Source organism: Pocillopora verrucosa, chromosome 7, assembly GCF_036669915.1.
Source record: "Pocillopora verrucosa isolate sample1 chromosome 7, ASM3666991v2, whole genome shotgun sequence".
Classification (NCBI taxonomy): Eukaryota; Metazoa; Cnidaria; class Anthozoa; order Scleractinia; family Pocilloporidae; genus Pocillopora; species Pocillopora verrucosa.
Window position 1 is genome coordinate 9,287,838 of NC_089318.1, and position 19,420 is coordinate 9,307,257.

General features: G+C 37.4%; 2 protein-coding genes across 7 annotated transcripts; one reads left to right on the top strand and one right to left on the bottom strand.

The window, feature by feature from the left end:
- The first annotated feature begins 8,195 nt into the window (after window positions 1-8,195).
- Window positions 8,196-18,213, top strand: LOC131771484 (uncharacterized). 6 transcript variants are annotated; one of them, XM_066169999.1, is made up of 12 exons: window positions 8,196-8,746; window positions 11,320-11,387; window positions 15,062-15,094; window positions 15,418-15,459; window positions 15,601-15,633; window positions 16,059-16,094; window positions 16,253-16,285; window positions 16,662-16,703; window positions 16,870-16,896; window positions 17,076-17,139; window positions 17,176-17,387; window positions 17,903-18,213. In XM_066169999.1, exons 1-12 carry the CDS (start codon window positions 8,371-8,373, stop codon window positions 18,071-18,073), a joined length of 1,137 nt encoding a protein of 378 aa, XP_066026096.1. In that variant the 5' UTR covers window positions 8,196-8,370; the 3' UTR covers window positions 18,074-18,213. The 6 variants fall into 6 exon arrangements, with proteins under 6 accessions (XP_066026096.1, XP_066026092.1, XP_066026094.1 ...); XM_066169995.1 differs by having other exon boundaries at window positions 17,076-17,387; XM_066169997.1 differs by having other exon boundaries at window positions 17,076-17,372.
- On the bottom strand, window positions 11,600-14,438 carry LOC136282391 (uncharacterized). The gene has a single exon (XM_066170016.1). It carries the CDS (start codon window positions 14,369-14,371, stop codon window positions 12,272-12,274), a length of 2,100 nt encoding a protein of 699 aa, XP_066026113.1. The 5' UTR covers window positions 14,372-14,438; the 3' UTR covers window positions 11,600-12,271.
- Window positions 18,214-19,420: the final 1,207 nt, after the last annotated feature.

The following is a 19,420-nucleotide window of genomic DNA, read 5'->3' on the forward strand; positions in this document are numbered from 1 at the left end:
GGTGTTAAAAGTCACGCAAATAACTAAAAATAGCCTTCGTCACAATCATGTTAGATAAAGAAATGAAGGGGTCTTCGTCTGCGGGTCTTCCTTAGCTAAAACTGGGGGTTAACGCTGGTCAAAGTGTAGTTCATGCAATTCTTGCAGAACTACTTCTAATACGAGACATTTTCTTTAACATTCATGCGGAAATTTCAGATGAGATTGACGTAAATATGTTACATTATCGGTCGCTACCTTTCACCAGATGTTTTTGAGACATCTAACCGGAAAGGGATAGAATTTGATAAATTTTTTTGCGGAGATCTCATCTTGAACAAGACTGCCATTGTGTGAACATACTAGGGGGTGTCCTTTTAATCAATCAAACAAACAGCCGGTAGTGTGTTGCCTGAAATTCTCGCAGAATTACTTTTAAAACGGGACATATTAATGCAATTGCCCTCACGATGACGGGCTTTTATTTCCCTTCATGTTGTCTTTAAATCTACAATACTCTGATAAAAGCATTAGTATGAAGCAAGATCCGAATAATGTCAGTATAGAGGTATGACAGAACAAAGTCAATTTTGTGATTGAGGACCATGCCCCAATTTGAGGTCGGGCGAAGTTGAGGTGCGGGCTCCTGGAAAATTCAAAGTGAGGAGAGAAAGATTTGAGAATCGATAGCAGTATCTTTCCCGGCTGTCGCGAGATCACAAGCCTTTAATTTATGTTTTGAAAAATTCAAGTGAACAATCCTTTTACGTGCCGTTCCATACATTATGAATAACATGAGTCAAATTGGACAGGCAAACATTTACTTTGAGATATCTTATCACTTCACAACTGTAAACAGCAATGGTTTCAGTTGAAGGTTATTTTTTTTTTCGTTTATTGTTCTACATAACAAATTAATACACGCATATTGCACGACAGCCAACTTCATAACATGAGGAAACGCTGATACCTCATCCTATGTTATTCTTGCCTTTTTAGAGGCATGTAAGGCGCGTTTAAAAAAAGGTAGTTTAAACATATTTATGTGAACAGAAAGTTTAGAACCGGTGTAAAAGACAGAATACAGATGCGGAAAGAGAATTAAAAGCACGTACAGACTGATTGTGCAAATGGAAAGTTAAGGGTCGTTGAAGAACACTAAAGATGTAAACTCTTAGAATCTTGTAATCTAGATGAAGTCGAAACGACTTTCTTAGTATTCGAGTGTTATAGCTGGCTTATGGACAGCTTTGACAACGATGCATATAAGGATTATCTATATATCTTACAGTATGCCTTGACCGATCTAAAATAGCTTTCAGCTCGGTCATTTTTTGTACATTGACTTGGCGAAGCAACATTTTGTAGAATTCTATTTTTATTCTCTCTTTTATTCTTCAATTTCAAATTGATGAATAAAAGAAAAATAAAATAGTTGTTGGGTTTTTTATTTTATTTTATTTTTGTTTTAAATCTAATGAAAAAAATTGTTTTTAGCCTACTTTTACTGTTTCTAATTTCTTAAAAGCCATTCTTGCATATTTGGTTGGCACCGAGTGAACAGAAGCATTGCAGGACAGAACGAGTATTTCGTCACGGCCTTAATATGCTACTTAATAAGCAATACGGTTGTGACTATTATATTCCTTATCTTCCTAATTTCATAATTAGCTATAGTCGTTATTGTTCTAATCATCGTTATTATCATAATCATTAACATCGTCATGCTTATTATCATCATCATCACTACATTATCGATGCACCATATTACCTATTATTATTGTTATTCAATTATGCCAACGCCGTAGACGAAAGCTGCTAAAGGTAAACTTGCGAATGGTCTGCAAGAAATGCAGAAGATCCTCTCAACTCTTAGGGAATCTTGGGTAGATGTATTGACGTAATTCAAAGCACTATTTTTAAACGAAAGTGACACTTGGATAATACATGATCTCCCTCCCTTCTGCCTAAGAGTCCTCTGACTTATTACAGCAGATCGATCGTTCTAAACGTTTCGATAATTTCTTTTTGAAGAGAAATGATTTTTGTATATGCTACTACCAGTATTTTACTACAACCATATGAAACTCCAATTCCTTTCTTTAGCTAGTGTTTACATTCTTATAGAAACAGTAATTGAATTCAGTTAAAAAATGGACTTTGGTTTATTGTGGTCTGTACAATATCGACAACGTTATTCGTCATCACAGTGATCAAAACGTTGTGGACTCACGAGGTGCAGCCGAGTGAGCCCGTAACAGACCGCGCTAAACCACTTTCGATTTGTTCTCTACCACAATATCGACTTCAAGTGAAACGATTATTTCAGTACGTGACCACTGTGTGACACGTTGACGCGAGCGGCGTTGTCTGTACTCTTAAGGAAAACGGAATTGGCCTACGAGATTGTGACATTATTGCCAATTGTGGTAGAAAAAATATATATATATATATTTATATATATATATATATATATATATATATATATATATATTTATATATATATATTATATATATATATTTATATTTATATTTATATTTATATATATATATATATATATGTATATTCTTGCTCTTGTCTCAGTAAGATTGAAACTGATCTCGATTTTTTTGTTCGACGGCTTCTTTCCTATAGAGAATTTTGAATTTGACTCCTGGAGCCATGGTTTAAGATAATTGCTTCGTGGAAGCATATGGTATTGAAGGATAAAACTTATAGGAGTGATAGAGACATTTAACATTAGTAGCACGCTTGATAGTTCACCTTCTGCCTCCACCGAGTCTACCACCTGTTGTCTCATATAGTTTTTCGGATTTTTCTCTTGTAACAATTAAAGAGATTGAGTCAATCATAAAAAAGTCTAACAACAAATGCTGTAGCCTCGATCCTATTCCTTCCTGGCTGCTAAAGGCCTGCCTGCCGTCACTTCTACCAATCATCAATAATATCGTGAATCACTCTTTGAAATCCATTATGACGTCGTCTTACAAAGAGGCCATTCTTACGCCTACAGTATACTAAAGACACCTGACTTGAATAATGAAGTTCTGAAGAACTAAAGACCTATTTCTAATCTCTCGTATGTGTCAAAGCTGATTGAGAAAGTCGTAGCAAAGCAGATAACCAATTATGTAGGTACCAACAACCTCGACGAACCTATCCAATCTGTCTATCGAGCAAGCCACTATACAGAGACAGCATTGTGAAAGATATACAATGACATCACGTTGTCACTCGATCGTAACGAGTGTGTTCTGTTTATATTATTGGATTTATCTGCGACTTTCGATACGATCGACCATCAGATACTACTAGCAAGACTAGCGCATCGTTATGGAATTACTGGTATATGCCTTAACTGGATCAAATCTTACCTAGATGGAAGGAAGTTGAGGGTCGCCATTGACAGAATACTCTCTGATTCTAAGGCGTTAAACTTTGGGGTGCCCCAAGGGTCAGTCTTAGGCCCAAAACTGTTCATAATGTATTTGGTCCCACTTGGTGATATCGCTCTTAGTCATGGTATCACGTTCCATGCTTATACAGATGACTGCCAACTTTAAGGAGGTACCAGATGGAGGCTCTTCTTGCTGAGATCAAAAAATGGATGTCAACCAACATGTTGAAGTTAAACGGCAATAGAACTGAAATAATGTCAGTAAGTGGACCTCGACGTAATCTGATGGAACTACAATCACTCACTGTTGGTAGCGAGGAAGTTAATGTCACCAAGTGTGCCCTCTAGGTGTTGACTTTGACAGTGAGTTAACCTCAAAACAACATGTTCGAAATGTCGCAAAGAAATGTTTCTACACGTTAAAAAATATGTTCAAGAACAGACGTTGTATTAATGAGACTGCAGCTAAGGCAATGGTTTATACAATGATTACACCTAAACTTGATTATTGCAATGCAATTCTCTATGGTCTGCCAAAGTCAACGCTAAAGCACTTCACCAGGGTTCAGAATCTCTATGCACGTTTCATCTCTCAAAATGGTAAATATGAACACATAACTCCAGTTCGTAAACAATTTCACTGGCTACCTATACGTCAACGTATTCACTACATAGTTCTAATATTGACTTTCAAGTCGTTAAACGGTCTGGCAACAACTTACCTTGAGGAGCTTATGAAGAGGAGACCTATGAAAAGAACAAGGGCTGATGGCAACAATGACTTGGTGATCCCCACCATCAAGCGTAAGTCCTTCGGAGGAAGATCAGTGGGCTATGGGGGACCTAAACTATGGAATACCTTACCGAAAGAACTGAAGACATGCACTAACATTAACACTTTTAAGAAATTTAGATTGAAATCTGCAATTTTTATTTCCTGGTTTTATAATCCAAACTTCATGTAGTAGTTAGAGATCGAAAACATTCATCGGCAATGAAAAAATCCTAGAGAGTGCCCATATCAAGACGGTCGCGTCAGAACATCTTATCGATACAAAATATGCTAAAGAAATGAAACAGAATTACACCGTTTAAATATGGAGAAGAAATTCCGCGAGTTGTAAAAAAAGAAAGAGGCGAAAGATAATCCGAAGAGAAATAGCGAACCATTATTATTATTACAATTATAGTTGTTATAGTTTTCGTTGATATTATCATCATCATTAGTATCTTTATTTTCTTACAGGGAGGGCAAAAGTTGCTTTTTTTATCAAGCACCCTCTCAGGTGGCAAGAGAACCTACAAACGGCTTTTGCAAAGGTGCCCTGGCAACTGGAGAAGCAAAGATGTATTGCAATATCCTCTACTGTGTGTCTGTCTGTCTGTCCTAAGGTGGGAAACGTAAACCCTCTCGTTTATGATAAGAGTGATTGTGAAGAAGAAAGCAATGAACCAGAAGCGAGACAGAGAATTCAGCTGTTTATCATAATCGTTACGATATGATCAATTGTCCGCTTTGTAATAAGTTCAGTTAACCCATTACACCCTTACTTCTGTACGCACACTGTAAGGTGCTGACAAGGAGAATTAGTTTAACAATCAAGAGCTCTATAGCTGGTGATCATTTCCTTTGTTCTGGGGTCTTTATCGTGTGATTGAGAAATTATATAGAGATATTAGAATCCAGTCATTTTCAGGAGTCGAAAGGACTAACGGTGGTATTTAGTCGCAAATAATGTAGTAAACATTTGTAGCCAATTCCAGAGTTAATCCGTAGATGTTGAAGAAATAAAATCGTACTCATCATACTTCATTTGCAATCATTTTGTTAACTTTTGCATGAGTTTGTCTGAAATTTCAAGGGATTTTTCAATAGACTGCCCCAGCAAAATGATTAGGAAATGGGTACTCTTGTGTCTAAGAATTTTTTTCTTTTGTCCCAATATACCAGAGGAAAAAAAATTGTAGTCAGGATCGAAGCAAAACTAAAATAAATACCCAACAAATCAAGTTAAGGTAGACAAGGAAACATTGTTTCCCATTCTCTATCATTTAATTTCCCTGGAAATTTTAACGGGAATCTTTTATCATTGGCAATTCTACCATACATGTATTATAGGTTCAAGGCATGAGAAATAGATGAAAGAGTAAGTCCAACTTCTAACCACGCTTTCTGCGCGTGCTGTTTGTCTAGAGTAAGATTCCCGAAATATCTGTCAGTAGATTCAGTACCATCGATAACCCAGTACCTTTGCTAACAGTTTCGTTATGAGAAGGAAAAGAAAAAAGTGGTAGACTGGGCCTCAACAATCTCCAACCAAAATTTCTCCTGATTTAACAAGAGGATTGTAATGAAAATCATTATTCGTGCGATTAAAACTCTTAAATTCAACCGACAAAGTAAAGGAGAAACGCCCCTTAACTTTTAACTGCCAGCGCACTATTTGTGTTTTACTTATACCCGGGTTAGGACATTGAGTTGAAGCAAAATTTGCTAAAACGGAAGTTGAATTATATCAGTCTAGACGTACTGTTGTCAGGTAGTCAATGAGTTTGGTATGATTTCAGAGATTTTGATTTAGCCGTAGTTTTAACCAAGACTTGAACTCAAAGATCAAAGTGTTTTTCAGTTTTAGCTATGGCGTTGGGTTTCCTTAATGTTTCTCTCGTTTCTAACCTCCATTAGTGGAAGTGCTCAGATTGTCTAATAAGCTCACCTTAGACCTACGCTGATGGTCTTGTTTTTGTTTTGGCAGTCAACGACTGACTGTGTGATCGGAAGCTTTAAATACGTTGTTTGTTATTTGTCACATTCTTGTGAAGGTTTTCAAGTTATTGTTCTGACCACAATGTTTTTAAAATATTTCAAGGTCAGTTTTGGAGTGATTGTGACTCATTTTCAACGAGACTCCACGAAACTGTGTCAATGTCACAAATTCCTCACGCCTGAAATTCCCGTCTGATACAAACCTAAAATTTAATAGACCGGGTTGGTATGAACCATACCTATATATGTTAATCACGAATGAAATGGAGTAATTCATATCAAATACGCAAGTCTACATAATGTATCAAAGATCATGAAATATATATCAGAATGTATGATGGAGCAGTGAGAGCTGGAGGTACATGTAACAAAGTAGTCTGAGGTCCTACAGTATTACTGGCTGGCTGATTCATTATTTTTCGCGTGGTTGATGCGTTACGGCTATCCATATCATTAACTGTGCAATTGTATTGAGTAGAGAAAAGTATTTTTGAAGCACGCATTTTCTTTAACACTTATATGGTGGTAAGCACGGTAGATTTCAGTTAAAAGATAACTAATTGGGCATCGTCCGTAGACGTACATGACAGTATTAGAAACGAGCATCAGTTCGAAACAATATTGTTAATTGATGAGGGCTGAAAGAAAACAAAGATAGAACATTTCCACAAGATGTGCAGAAAATTACACCTGCAAGGATTTGGAACTGATCAAATTTTTAGTTCATTATGCAATTTTCTATCACGCTCATTTTTTAGAGTAAGGTTAAGGGCGAATAGAATATGCGCTGTGAGACATTTAGTGTTAATAAAGGAAGAGGTAATTACAATAGGATTAACAAGTAAGAATCAATTGCCTTTGTTTCAGTGTGTAGAGTGTGGATTGCAAACAAGGCAACGCGATTAACTCACCAATTGAATGATGGCCGGCTTATATTCTTATTTATATACCCTTGATGATAAACGGTATTTAGCTTTTACGTCGATAATCCAAAAATTCAGTCGGAATATAAATAACAGCCACGTTTTTGAAGCTTTTAACTGGAAAATTTTACGTAGTTGGCGGACTTCTAGAGGGATAGTCCTTTGTTTCATCTTCAGAATAATTATTTTGCGATGGAAATTCTTACTCAACCAGTTCAAGGCACTTAGGAGCTTGAAACCTATTTCCAGACTAATTAACTTTGATTTAATTCGATTTATAGACCATTTTTGAATAATCTAGACAGAAGTCCTTTGACAGATTTCCCTTGGAAAAGGTGGAATATTTCCCTTTAATATCAAAGTAACAAGTCGGAACGCGAACGTTATATTTGTATAACCGCGAAATATATTGTGTCTGAATCTCCACTATTGTGTTTGATGTCATTCAATAAACAGGCAAATTGGCGACAAACGGAAACAAAAAATCGTTAAGCATGTCAAAACGTTCGATATAATTAATCCTCACAGCATGTTCTGTACTCGATCAAATCGACTCCTCGCAACATTTCAATGGCAAGAATTCAAGACCATTCCCTCCCTCTTAGATCCCAACTTTTCCAACACGCATCCCATGAACCCCTTGCCTGAGAATTTTTGTATTAAAGCAAAAGGCGTGTACCAAGAAAATTCCCTATTCGGGAATGCATCTCATTCGTCTTAACTGCCGAACAATCGGTTTTTCTGATGGGACTGTAAACAACCGGAAACATTTTCCTACTTATGACGACTTGATCCAAGTCATCCTTTTTTGCCTTTGTTTAATTTACAAGATCACGGTTCATACCCGAGATAGCGTTGGCATAAACTGATCACCTTAAATGTGTTTTTATGAGAACTGTGCCAAATATAAGTTTAAACGGTTTTTCTACGATAATTAAGAACAGGATAGTGATTAATCGAATCAGAATGTTTACGTCCTTTGTACTGAAATATCAATAATAGTTGTGCTTAAACTGTTAATTCCGTCATTATCTGACACATTTTCTAATGTTAAGCTGCGAATTTCTTAATAATTACTTTTTAGGATGATAAACCATTTAGAGAGGAAAATGAGAACAGTATGTGTATGTGTATGTACAAGTCCGTTACTAAGGAAATAGTACTACATATGACGTGGAAGTTTCTCAGACTCTAAATATCTATTTCTCTTTTCGGGTGCCTACGTCTTACTTACTGTTGATTTAGCACCTCTAAAGGAAAGGCAAAGAATAACACGCCTATAGGAACGACTCTGGAGAGGAACATGTTTTTTTCAAACAGAAGCGTTTCCCCTGGGCAACGATCGAACTCGCCTGTGGCGTCTAATGGTGAAATAGAGCTTCAGGAAAACCGTCCTACCGAAGTAGAAGATAAGCTCTTCCTTACCACAAAGAAAACTAAAGCGACCATTGACGGTCAAGAGCAACTGAAAGGTATTTCAATCAGGAATATGAGCAATGGTAGTGGTTTGCTGCAAACTGATGACGAGAAGAGCGATGCCAGCCAAGGTCAGAGATTGTATCGTGTGGCTCTGCTGGCTATGTGTTTCCTCTCAGCAGTTTCTCTTGGGCTCACCTTGCTGATGTTGTTTGGTGTACTTCACGTTGGTTCACCCCAATGTACCTGCTCTGGAGAAACAGGTATTTGTTGACTCAGAAGATGTTTTATTGTAAATTTTAATTCATACCTTGAATACCTTGATTGAAAGCGATATTCAGCGATATTCTCTTCATTTACACAAAAATCACCCCCCCCCCCCTTTCCCTGGCCTCAAAATATGTGCGATGAACAGGGTTTTTCAGATTTTTTCCTTTTTCGTTTTTTTGTATTTCTTGGACTCAGATTATTGACAGCGAATAAATGTCATTAACGTATAAGATGATCAGGAAAGTCTCACCAATTAAATATAAGATCATCCTTCCCCCTTTGGGAATCATAATAGCGAAACTGCATCCAATGTTACCCGTTCAGGCCGAAATATTTAATCTATCGCAAAAAAAGTTCTCTTTTTATGGCTTATCTACAGTTTTTTCCGAGACCAAAAGAGAACAGAGCACAGTCAGGGCTTCTCTATTTGTTTTATAATGACGAATCCGTTAAATTCCCCAAGAATTACTTTCAATTTTCAAAACAAACTTTATTTCCAAAGCGAACAAGAGTGTCGTCTCCGTGACCGTATACTCTCATATAGCACGCTACAATAAGCCAATCAGAATCCCTGTTAGAATGGTTCAAATAATCTGATTGGCTGTACAGGACTAAAGCTATCAAAAATGTCCAACTATCAAAGTTCATATTCTGTAATAGTTTTCAAACTAAAATAGTTTGGCATGTCGAATTTAACAGTTTTGTCTGAAGTTTTTTAGTTTCTAGAACAGAATCTGAAAGTGAAATGTTAAGTGAGATTCGGCCCAATCGTGTCTCACAAAAATACGCAAGTTATTTCACATGACAAGTAGAAAACAAACTGTTCAAGGCGAGTGTTTTATGAAGGAACAACAGCCGAATTCATCGGGACATGAGGATCGCTCGGAATGACAGCGCCGTAAAACTCGACTGCAGTGACTGATGTGGCCTTCCACTCAACGCATCGAAAAGTTTACCAGAGCAAGCTCTTATTTTTCTTCTCGAAGGGCAGTCGATTTAGTTCCTGAAGCTTGCTCCACTGCGATAACCGAAGATCGCAATGACGAGCTAGCCTCGATAGACCTCAGCATGATCGCAGTCGCTCTGACACCGTCATGATTAGTATAAATTTTAACAGTTATGCCAGGTTATATTTTTCATCATTCGTTTTTTTTCTGTTTTGTTTTTGAACATTGCATAGCAATTATTTGGAAAAAATTGTTTCCTGTCCTTTTCGCCGACCGTGTTCACAGAGTACGCAGAGATCCAAGCGTGACACTTAAAATTTTTCTTCGGATTCTACCAGAAAAACTGATTCAAAATACTGTAAGGAAATTGTGAAATGACGCCGGAGGGCGAATGTATTTACCGTAAAACAATTGACTGTATGTCCAGGATGGTTCTTGAGAAAGAAGATTTTGGAAGGTTTTCAGTAATCTGGGAATTTCGTGTTACAGGAAATTGGGTCGCGGCGCGCGTTGCATTAAGGGTGAAAACGGGCCTTGAAGAAGTTAATTAGGAACGTCCAAGTTTTAATTTCTACACCCTAATGAATGAGTTCCCAGTAATCGGATCCTAGTGTTTGCGCAAAGATCTTATGGCGAAAGGTTGTGTCGAACAAAAAAAAAAAACGATTTTAGAGATAGGGCATTTTCCCGCTGTTTAATCATAAATCAATTGACGTAATGTAGATAAGAGTGAAGCGTAACTTTTTTTATTGAATCACATGATATGTAATGAAACCTAATAAAAAAATTTTTCCCAACGCATATATGTGTAAGGTTTATTTTGGAATTGGTATCGCATAATGGTCTCGAAATTTAAAAAAATTTGCTATGAATAGCCAGGAAATAAATTCACAAAACCTTCTCAATTTTACTTAATGTATTTCGTCTACTTTTGGCTTTTTTTCTTAGCTTGGTAATTCCAAAGAGCCACCTAGAAGCAACACGAGATTGAAATTGTTTGCTTGAGCATAATATTATCGTGTTACGAAAAAGGATTTAATACTTAAATTGCTTATTTGTTGCGATCGACGAGAATGAATCAGCGTTTAAAATAATTTCTTAATTGAACCGTTTCTTCTGCGACGATGTGTATGTACAAATGCATTTCTGAAATTGTGCACAGTTTCTACCCGATCGAGTTCCCGTGACCTTATTGTTCCTGATAGGGTCCTCCATGGAGTCCCAGGAGAAGAGTCGCAGTTCAAATACCTTTCGATTTTTCTCAAACAAACTATTACTTTACCGAGGATTTCCTCATGTTTCTCATTGTTTATTTTATTCCTCCGAAGAGCAACGGCTCGGTAAAACAATTCCATTTCCGCTGATAATGACTTCTCTCCTTTGAGGAGGTATATTTTCAGACGCCTTAATGTGTTCATTAAAAACGTAAACAGGTACAAAACAGGCTTTACCCACATAATACAACGGGATAGACTTTACAATTATTATTACTATTATTATCATTAGTATTATTGCTATTTTATTATCATTATTATTATTCTAATCATTCTTTAAATCGTCAGCCATGCATTTATGCATCCATTCATTTATCAATGTTTTTCTTTCATCGATTCATGAAGAAATATTAGAACTTAAGAAGAATCTAGAAGACTTGAAAAGGAATCTCTCGGCTCTGAGAGAATCTTCGGTAGGTAAAAAATTCTGCGTTATATTAGGGGAAAAAATTCAACGATGTAAATCTCATCACGAGACACATCCTTTTCTGCTGGAAACAAAAACAAAACCTCAAGTTGTGGGAATTTTGATATTCTATAATCAATACAATCTGCTACAGAACATCAACCAAGATTCTTATCATGCCATTTCAGCTTAAGTGGGTTCTGCGGGCTCAAGGTGGTAGTTAACCCTTATTTTGTAACTAAATGAAAAAGTGGCCTGTTTCCCTAGGATTTGACCAAACTCCATGAAATTTGAACAGAATATAGACTTAAGTAAGTTTGAAAGATTGACATGGTAAGTGTGAGACCACGCCCATTGGTTGCCATGGTAACTCCAGAAAACTTAAGTCAACTTCTGAGATTATGGCAAAGTTATCTCAGCAAACATATACCATAAAGCAATGAAACTTTCTAGAGACATTAACACTGTTACAAATTGTGCAATGAGTGAAACAGTTTTTTAGTATCGTCAAATCAATGTCGCTCTGACATAAAGAAGCACGTTTCCATAGCAACAAAATAAAACTTCACAAAAGACTAAAACTAGTTCACTCATTGCACAGTACAGCCAAAACTACACAACCTGTGAAAAAATCATGCAAATCCATTGAAAACTGGCAAAAATATGGCTGCCACAAGATAGACAATTCTTAAACATATAACTTTAAGAAAACTGCTTCTAAAGTCCAAGACATGTGCTGTGAGTAAAATTCACCATAACATCCCCCCATTCTGTCAAGAAAGTTATTTTCTTGAAATTGTGTTGCACTAGGAAGTAAATATTAATTTGAAGGCCTTTCTCCAGCTAGATTAGATGGTTAAATGTGGAAAAGTTCAGTCCTCTTCATGAACCCTACTCTTTTGGAGTGACCACAACTTCAAAAATGGGTTCCACATATTTTATCTCCACAGTTTGCTCTCTACTAGTGGATGGTAACTCCTGAATGTGTTTCTTGGACTTAATATTCTTGATTCCTTGTTTAACTGATATCTCAGGCTTTGAATCAAGACCAAAAGCCCCTGAAGAGTATGACACTTCCCCTTTTGACTTTTGCTTTGCCCGTAAAATCTTCCTTTGTGTTCTGTACTTCACAGAAACTTTTCGTCCAGCAGTTACGATCCTTCTTTTGTCTTGATCTCTCAGGGCCTTCAACATACTTTGACCAGGATTAACCCCACTGAGATCCATAATGACTGCTTTGCTGGCTGCCCCAGTGTTAAACACAGCCACAGTTTCACAAACAGCAATTTGAACTTTACGAACTCCAACAAAGGTAGTTTTGGAACATCTGGACCACAATTGAGAATTGACACTTTCATTCTGGTTTTGAGTGAAACCTTGAAGACATCTTGATAAAAGAGCATTATCTGACAATCTTTTAAAAATTGGGTCCAGCTCTTTCATGAAAACTGCAGGAAGACGCTTGCTGTTGTCGTAGGTGTTTGTCTTATTATGCATGTCAGCCCAGAACTTACACCATGTGTCTTTACCCTTTGGACAGTGTCTGTGCTGCTTTTTGAGTGACATGTCCTCATCCACTATCATATGACACTGAATTGCTTTAATGCTTTCTTTCATCCCTTGAAGGTTGCCACAATTCTCTCTTATAGCATTACCATAATAGTTTTGAATGCGGTTGATAACTTTGTCAGTGAGCCTTCCCTTTCCAGCGACACCTTTTCCATCTGCCAGCTTTCTTCCCTTCATTTCCTTTTTAAACTTTCGGAGAGCTGTACCCATTCTCTTCTGCACATGGCCCACACACTCCTCTTTGACTACAGGATATTTGTCTCCAAATTTTGCAGTCATGGCTTCTCGCACTCGACCAAAAGAACTACTGTCACCATCTCCGACAAAAGTTGTATACTTGAGATGCAACTTCTCTACACTTCTGCCAAACATTTCTACTGCTGCAGAAGCCTCCATGTCCTCAGAGCTGGTAGAATGGTTAATGTGGCAATTTGTATGGCTGGCTTTCCAAGCTTTGTATTCCTCAGAATCTCTGTCCATATGCTCACGAGCTCGACACTCATAGCAAACAAGAGATTTGACCTCATAATCCAGAATTTCTCCAGTTGCCACTGAAATGACAAACACCACACCAATCTTTGAGGAATGGCCCCTTTTCTGCCATGTGCCATCAACTGTAACAGCTACTTTAGCCACTTCGGTTCCATTTTCATCTTCAATGCTGTTAGGATGTTTATTTTTTGTCAGATCCGACAGCCTCCCAGCAGCATCCTGCATTTGAGTTCTAGCATGTTCTACAGCTGCCTTTTCAATTTGGATCAAATGATCATTGTAAGATTTCTTGGTCACTGGTGGACAGAAATTCATTCTAGCACAAAAGTCAGCTAACCCAGCCTGGCCAAGTTTCTGAGAAGCCAATACCGACCTCCTGTTGACTTCATGAGCCCCTCCACCAACACCTCCCAGTCTCTTACTTGTTTTCAACTCAGTCTCATGATGACAATTTGAACATCTAAGAAAAAGACATTCAGCAAGTCCTTCTCTCTGATAATCTCGCTGAAAAAGTTGCAAAGTTGATTGAGATTTGCGGCAGAAACTGCAAATTGCTGCTGAGGCGATACAATCTCTAAGTAAAGTGGCATCTTGAATTTTATAACCACTTGCAATGTTGTCACAATTTACTGATGGAACTCCGAGCCCAACATTTATCGACTTCTTACGGGTTAGAATGCCTTCCTGCTCTTCATACATCGAAAACGAAGAATTCTGAAGCTTTGAGGCGGAAACATTGACTTCCATGGGCAATTCTTCACTTTCACTGGCGTCGCTGTTGTCACTAACTTCGAGTTTACTTCCTGCAAGGCCATCTTGATCTGGTTCTTTAGTCAGTTTTGGACGTTTCTTTGACCCAGTAGTGCCGCAAAAACCCTTCCTTTTTTTTCTCCTAACGGATCTGAATTTTCTTTCACCATGCTTCGCCATCTCACAAAGTACAACAAGCAAAAATGTTTGAAAGAATAATCCGACTTCACCTTCCTCTAAGCTTTCGAAAAAATCGAAGAAACGAGAATTTACTGGCTCCCGCTGCATCATGGTTACGCTAATGAAAATCAGCACTGGAGTCTATGGAATTCGGCTTGTGAGGACTGTGGAAACGGATTTCGGAGACTTTTGACCCAGCGCAGGGTCAAAAAAACCCATGGCAACCATAATAAACAAAGTGTAAACAGACGGTTGCTATGGACAATTATTAGGCCACTTTCTGATTAATTAGCCGTTTCAAGCGGGATTTTCAAATTTTTCAAAAAATGAAAGCGGGTTATAAAAGTTGAATAAATAGGGGTTTTAGGAAGCCCCAGTGGAGAATTTAAGAAATTGTTGACTTTTTTCTCAAAATAAGGGTTAACTACCACCTCAAATATAAATTGCTACAGAAAGCTGCCTGGTAAATTGACTATTGATGAACGAAGGGAAAATGAGTCCTTTTTTCTGTCCTCGTCTATTCAAAATAATTTTCAGTGTTCGTTCATAGTCTTTAGTTAGATCCTTTGAGGTAAATGGGGGTCTAAGGGCAACGTTATCAGTAAAGAAACTATTTGTGTGCTTGGCATTCGAATAACGACACAGTTATAAAGTCTTTGCTACTCAAATTTTTTCTCTTTTTCATGGCAGATTAAAAAGGAGTTGTTGAGTGTCGAAGACAAAGTAAGTTCACTCTGAATATCCATGACTATTCAAGAACATATATTTAAAATTATCTCGTTTTATATTTATTAACTGATTTCCTTATTGAGTTATGTGTTAATTTTAAGGATTCATCAATCTTATGGCCTTTATCTGAAACAGTTATTAAACATTAAGTAACGCAGATCCATTTCTTGAATTTCTTACATATCTTGCAGCGCGTGTACACGCCAAATTAAACTCACGTGAATCAAATAGTGCAATCTTTTTAAGACAATCAAATAGTTTAATCTTATTACGACGCAATCTCTTTATGTAAACTTTTTTATTCATTATTGTGACAGTTTTCCAAAGATTTAGATAATCTGAAGAAAATCATCACAAAGGTAAGTTTTGTTTTTCTTACATCTGTTTTTCTTAGAGTTGTGGACGGCGATATCAGAATGCAATTATTCGCCTATTTGCTTCTAGAATCACAACCATATCATTACAGCTTTATGATTTAATAACAGTTCTTATCTCTTCAGCAGGTGGAAAACTGGAAACTGGAAAATGTGACAGTAAGTTAGTTTCTGGACATGCATACACGATTCCAGCACAAGCCTCCCGCCACTCCTCCTCTCGAGTGCTCTTCGGTATCAGTGAAATATTTACCGCCTCTTCTCGGAAAACTTCCCTTTTTTTCCCTCTAAACATACATACATAACAGTTCAGGAATTTCATTTACGAATGGCTCCAGCACAAGCCTACGCCACCCCTCTTCACAAGAGCTCCTCGGTATCAGTGAATTCTTTACTTCCTCTTCTCGGAAAATTTCCTCTCGGAAAATTTGTCCCTTTTTTCCTGCGTGTACCTATCCAAAATTATTTGCCGTTCTTCGTTTGACTCCCGTATTATTCCTCGCTTTTTCCTTTCATCACCTTCCGTCTTTACATTTTAAATCAATAATTGGTCAAGAACATATTTCTATTCGTTTTTTTGTCAGGTTTTAAAGAAAATTCTGGAGAATGACGTTGCCGAGGTGAGTTTTTGTTTTAGTGAATTTCTGTTTCTTTGAAGTAAATGAGGGTCTTGAGGCAGAGTTATCAGTAAAGAAACTCTGTGTGTGGTTGGCATTCGAATAACGACGCATGCAGTTATAAGTCTGTTGTTCAAAAGTTTTTTTCTTTTCTATGGCAGATTAAAAAGGAGTTGTTGAATGTTAAAAACAAAGTAAGTTTACTCTGATCACCCGTGACAATTCAAAAATATATTTTTGAATTATCTTCTTTGATATTTCTTAATTGATTTCCTTGTTGAGTTCTATATTTATTTTGATAATTCATAGATATTGCGGCCGTTATTTGCATCAGTTATCAAACATTTAGCATATTTAGACATTCAAATATGTATTTCTAACTTTTTATACTCACTACAAATATCCGTTTCTCATGTGAAAGGTTACACATTAACACAGACACATTTCTTGAATTTCTTACACTTCTTGTAGTACGTGTACACGCCAAATTAAACTCACTTGAATCAAATAGTGTAATTTTATGACAACGCAATCTCTTTATGTAAACATTTTTATTCATTATTGTGGAAGGTTTCAAAAGGTTTAGAGGATCTGGAGAAAAACGCAACAAAGGTAATTTTTTCTTTTTCCTCGTCTGTATATTCGTCTTCTTGTATCACTGTTTCTTAGAGCTGTGGATGGCGATATCAGAATGCAACTATTCGTCTGTTTGGTTCTAGAATTACGACCCTATCATTACAGCATTATTGTTTAATAAAAGTTGTTATCTCTTTGGCAGGTGGAAAAGAAACTGGAAAATGTGACAGTAAGTTAGTTTCTGGACATACATACACGAATGATTCCAGCACAAGCCTCCCGCCACTCCTCCTCTCGAGTACTCCTCGGTATCAGTGAAATATTTACCGCCTCTTCTCGGAAAACTTCCCTTTTTGCCCAAAAAAGTATCGTTCTTCATGTCAAAACAGGATGTCTTGTTTCTCTTAGATCACATGGCTACTGAGATTCAACAATTCTAAGAGTGATATTGGACTTGCCGGACCAGCCGGGCCTGCCGGACCAGCCGGGCCTGCCGGACCAGCCGGGCCTGCCGGACCTCCAGGATATAATGGTACTCAAGGACTTTCAGGACCGTCTGGATTACCTGGTCTACAGGGCCCTCGTGGACCAACTGGGTACAATGGTACCCAGGGCCCACCTGGACCTGGGGCCAGTTCCTGTGTTTACAATACTAACTCCAGCGCTGGAACGTCAGCAGGCTCGAAAGCTGAGCAAGAAGTGCAGGTGATAGAGTTAAACGTAAGTTAATGGATTAGCTCTGTGATGGGTACAGAAGTATTTGTCCTTGACTAGAATATGACGTTTTCTCGAACATTCCGGAATCCTACAGCACAACTATTCTTGTAGAGTTACTTCATAATCAAATACCATGACTACATCACCGTGACTAGACTGACCAAGCTTTCTAGGAAAATTCCAGAAACTAATATTCTACAGTCACTTCTTGTACCACCAAATTCAAAGATATTTAAATTGTCGTTGCTCTTTTTGTCAATTTCGAAATCGTTTCAGCGTTAAGTTTCGCGAGGCATCAAATTAGAACACCACATATTGTAAGAGAGAAGGGACCATAAAGAAATAACCTCTTTCGCGAACTTTTGCCGTCGGCTTTCTCAAAACATAAATTTATGTTGTGAGAGAGAAAATGTACATTTATCTATTCACAAACAGGAAAGAAATGCTTTAGTCCTCTGCGTTTCCAACTCTTGACGTCATTGATTATTATCGTCATCATTATTTTCTTTTTTTGGCAGAACACGACGTTTATTGGTGTAAACTGTGGTACAAATGACGCAAAAGTTGCTATTTTATCAAGCACTATCTCAGGTGGAAAGAGAGCCTACAAGTGTTCGTGCAAATCTGGCCTAACAACTGGAGAATCAAATATGTTTTGCTATATCCACTACTGGGAGTGTCAGTCCTAAATAGAAAAACGTTTAGTCGTTTGTTTAACAGGGCCATTTGTATAGACAACAATAGAGTGTTTTACCAGAAACGAGATGAAGAAGAATTTAGGTAGTTTAACATAAGTGCTGTAATATTAAAAACTACCCTGACTACGTCATTTTTTTTGTCGTTAGTAAGTTAATTCTTTCCAAATGTGCCCCTTAAGAGTAAAAGGCAACTAAGGATTGCATCAGATCATATTGTTACGGATATTGATCATGGCTTATTTCAGACTTAGTCTTTCGGCATTAGGGAAGGTAACAGAGTTAAAAGTGCAGTAATTTTCTTTCATTTAACGAACACACATTCAAGAACTTTTCATAAGTTTTATTGGAAACCGACATTTTACAAGACGAGCCGATGAATTTTTCACGAACAGTAAAAATAATTTAATTTTAATAGAAGTTTTTGCGACGTTAACCGCTTAACCGTGATTTTACATATTCACGCCAGTCCTCCTCTCTAAGGTTGATTCCAAGAGAGTGTGTGTTCTGTTTATCTGTAACTGAAAGAAATAGATTTTGTACTGAAATGAAGAAATAGTATTTTAATCGTCATATTACAGGATCAAAGGTAAACAGCAACTTTTGCCTCTAGATTTGGCTGGTTGCATTTGCCGCATACAAAAATCCCGCAACATGCGTAAGCAGTTGCAGTACTTTCCGTATTCCGGTATGTTTTCGTCACGGTTTCATCATGAGAAGAAGAAAACCGTTCGAAATTGAGCCCTAACAATCATCTACCTGAGCGTGTTTTGATGAAAACAAACCGACCGATGCATACTCACCGGAGAGCTGGTCGGGCCCAGTGATTTACCTGAGAGAGTTTTGAAACGGGTCTCCCAGTCTTCCGCCTGATATCGTAGGTATCAAACGAAAACTATATTCCAGCGAATGATCAGTATTCTTGGCACCCTACCTAAACGGTCGCTGGCCCATCACGATCAAATATCTAATTTTCATGGGTGTGGCTCGATTGACCAACGTGAATGAATGGGCAACAGTACTCACATCACTTGATGTAATTGCTCTTGCACTCGGGAAGCAATCGGATAAAAGGCATTAGAATCACTGCATTAATGTTAGTGACCATTTTTGGGAGAGAAAACCCGATTGTTTGACCATATAGGGTATAGGCGATACAATCCCGCCGGCAAAAAAACCAAAAGTTCGTAAGTCCCGAGATAGAGAATTAGCATTAGTTTGCTTATTTATGGCACAAAATATATTTAATTTTGTATACTGATGATATTGAAAACCAACACAACTTTTACAGTGTTATAAATCAGACATTACTTTACCGTTCAAGATAATCAGCTCTTCTGA

What these genes read in the sequence shown, in the direction of transcription:
- LOC131771484 (XM_066169995.1), top strand. Translation starts at nt 8,371, where the DNA reads ATGTTTTTTTCAAACAGAAGCGTTTCCCCTGGGCAACGATCGAACTCG. An exon ending in TACCTGCTCTGGAGAAACAG is followed by an intron (nt 8,747 to 11,319) that starts GTATTTGTTGAC and finishes CGATTCATGAAG; the next exon opens with AAATATTAGAACTTAAGAAG. An exon ending in GGAAACTGGAAAATGTGACA is followed by an intron (nt 15,634 to 16,058) that starts GTAAGTTAGTTT and finishes TTTTTTTGTCAG; the next exon opens with GTTTTAAAGAAAATTCTGGA.
- LOC136282391 (XM_066170016.1), bottom strand. Translation starts at nt 14,371, where the DNA reads ATGGCGAAGCATGGTGAAAGAAAATTCAGATCCGTTAGGAGAAAAAAA.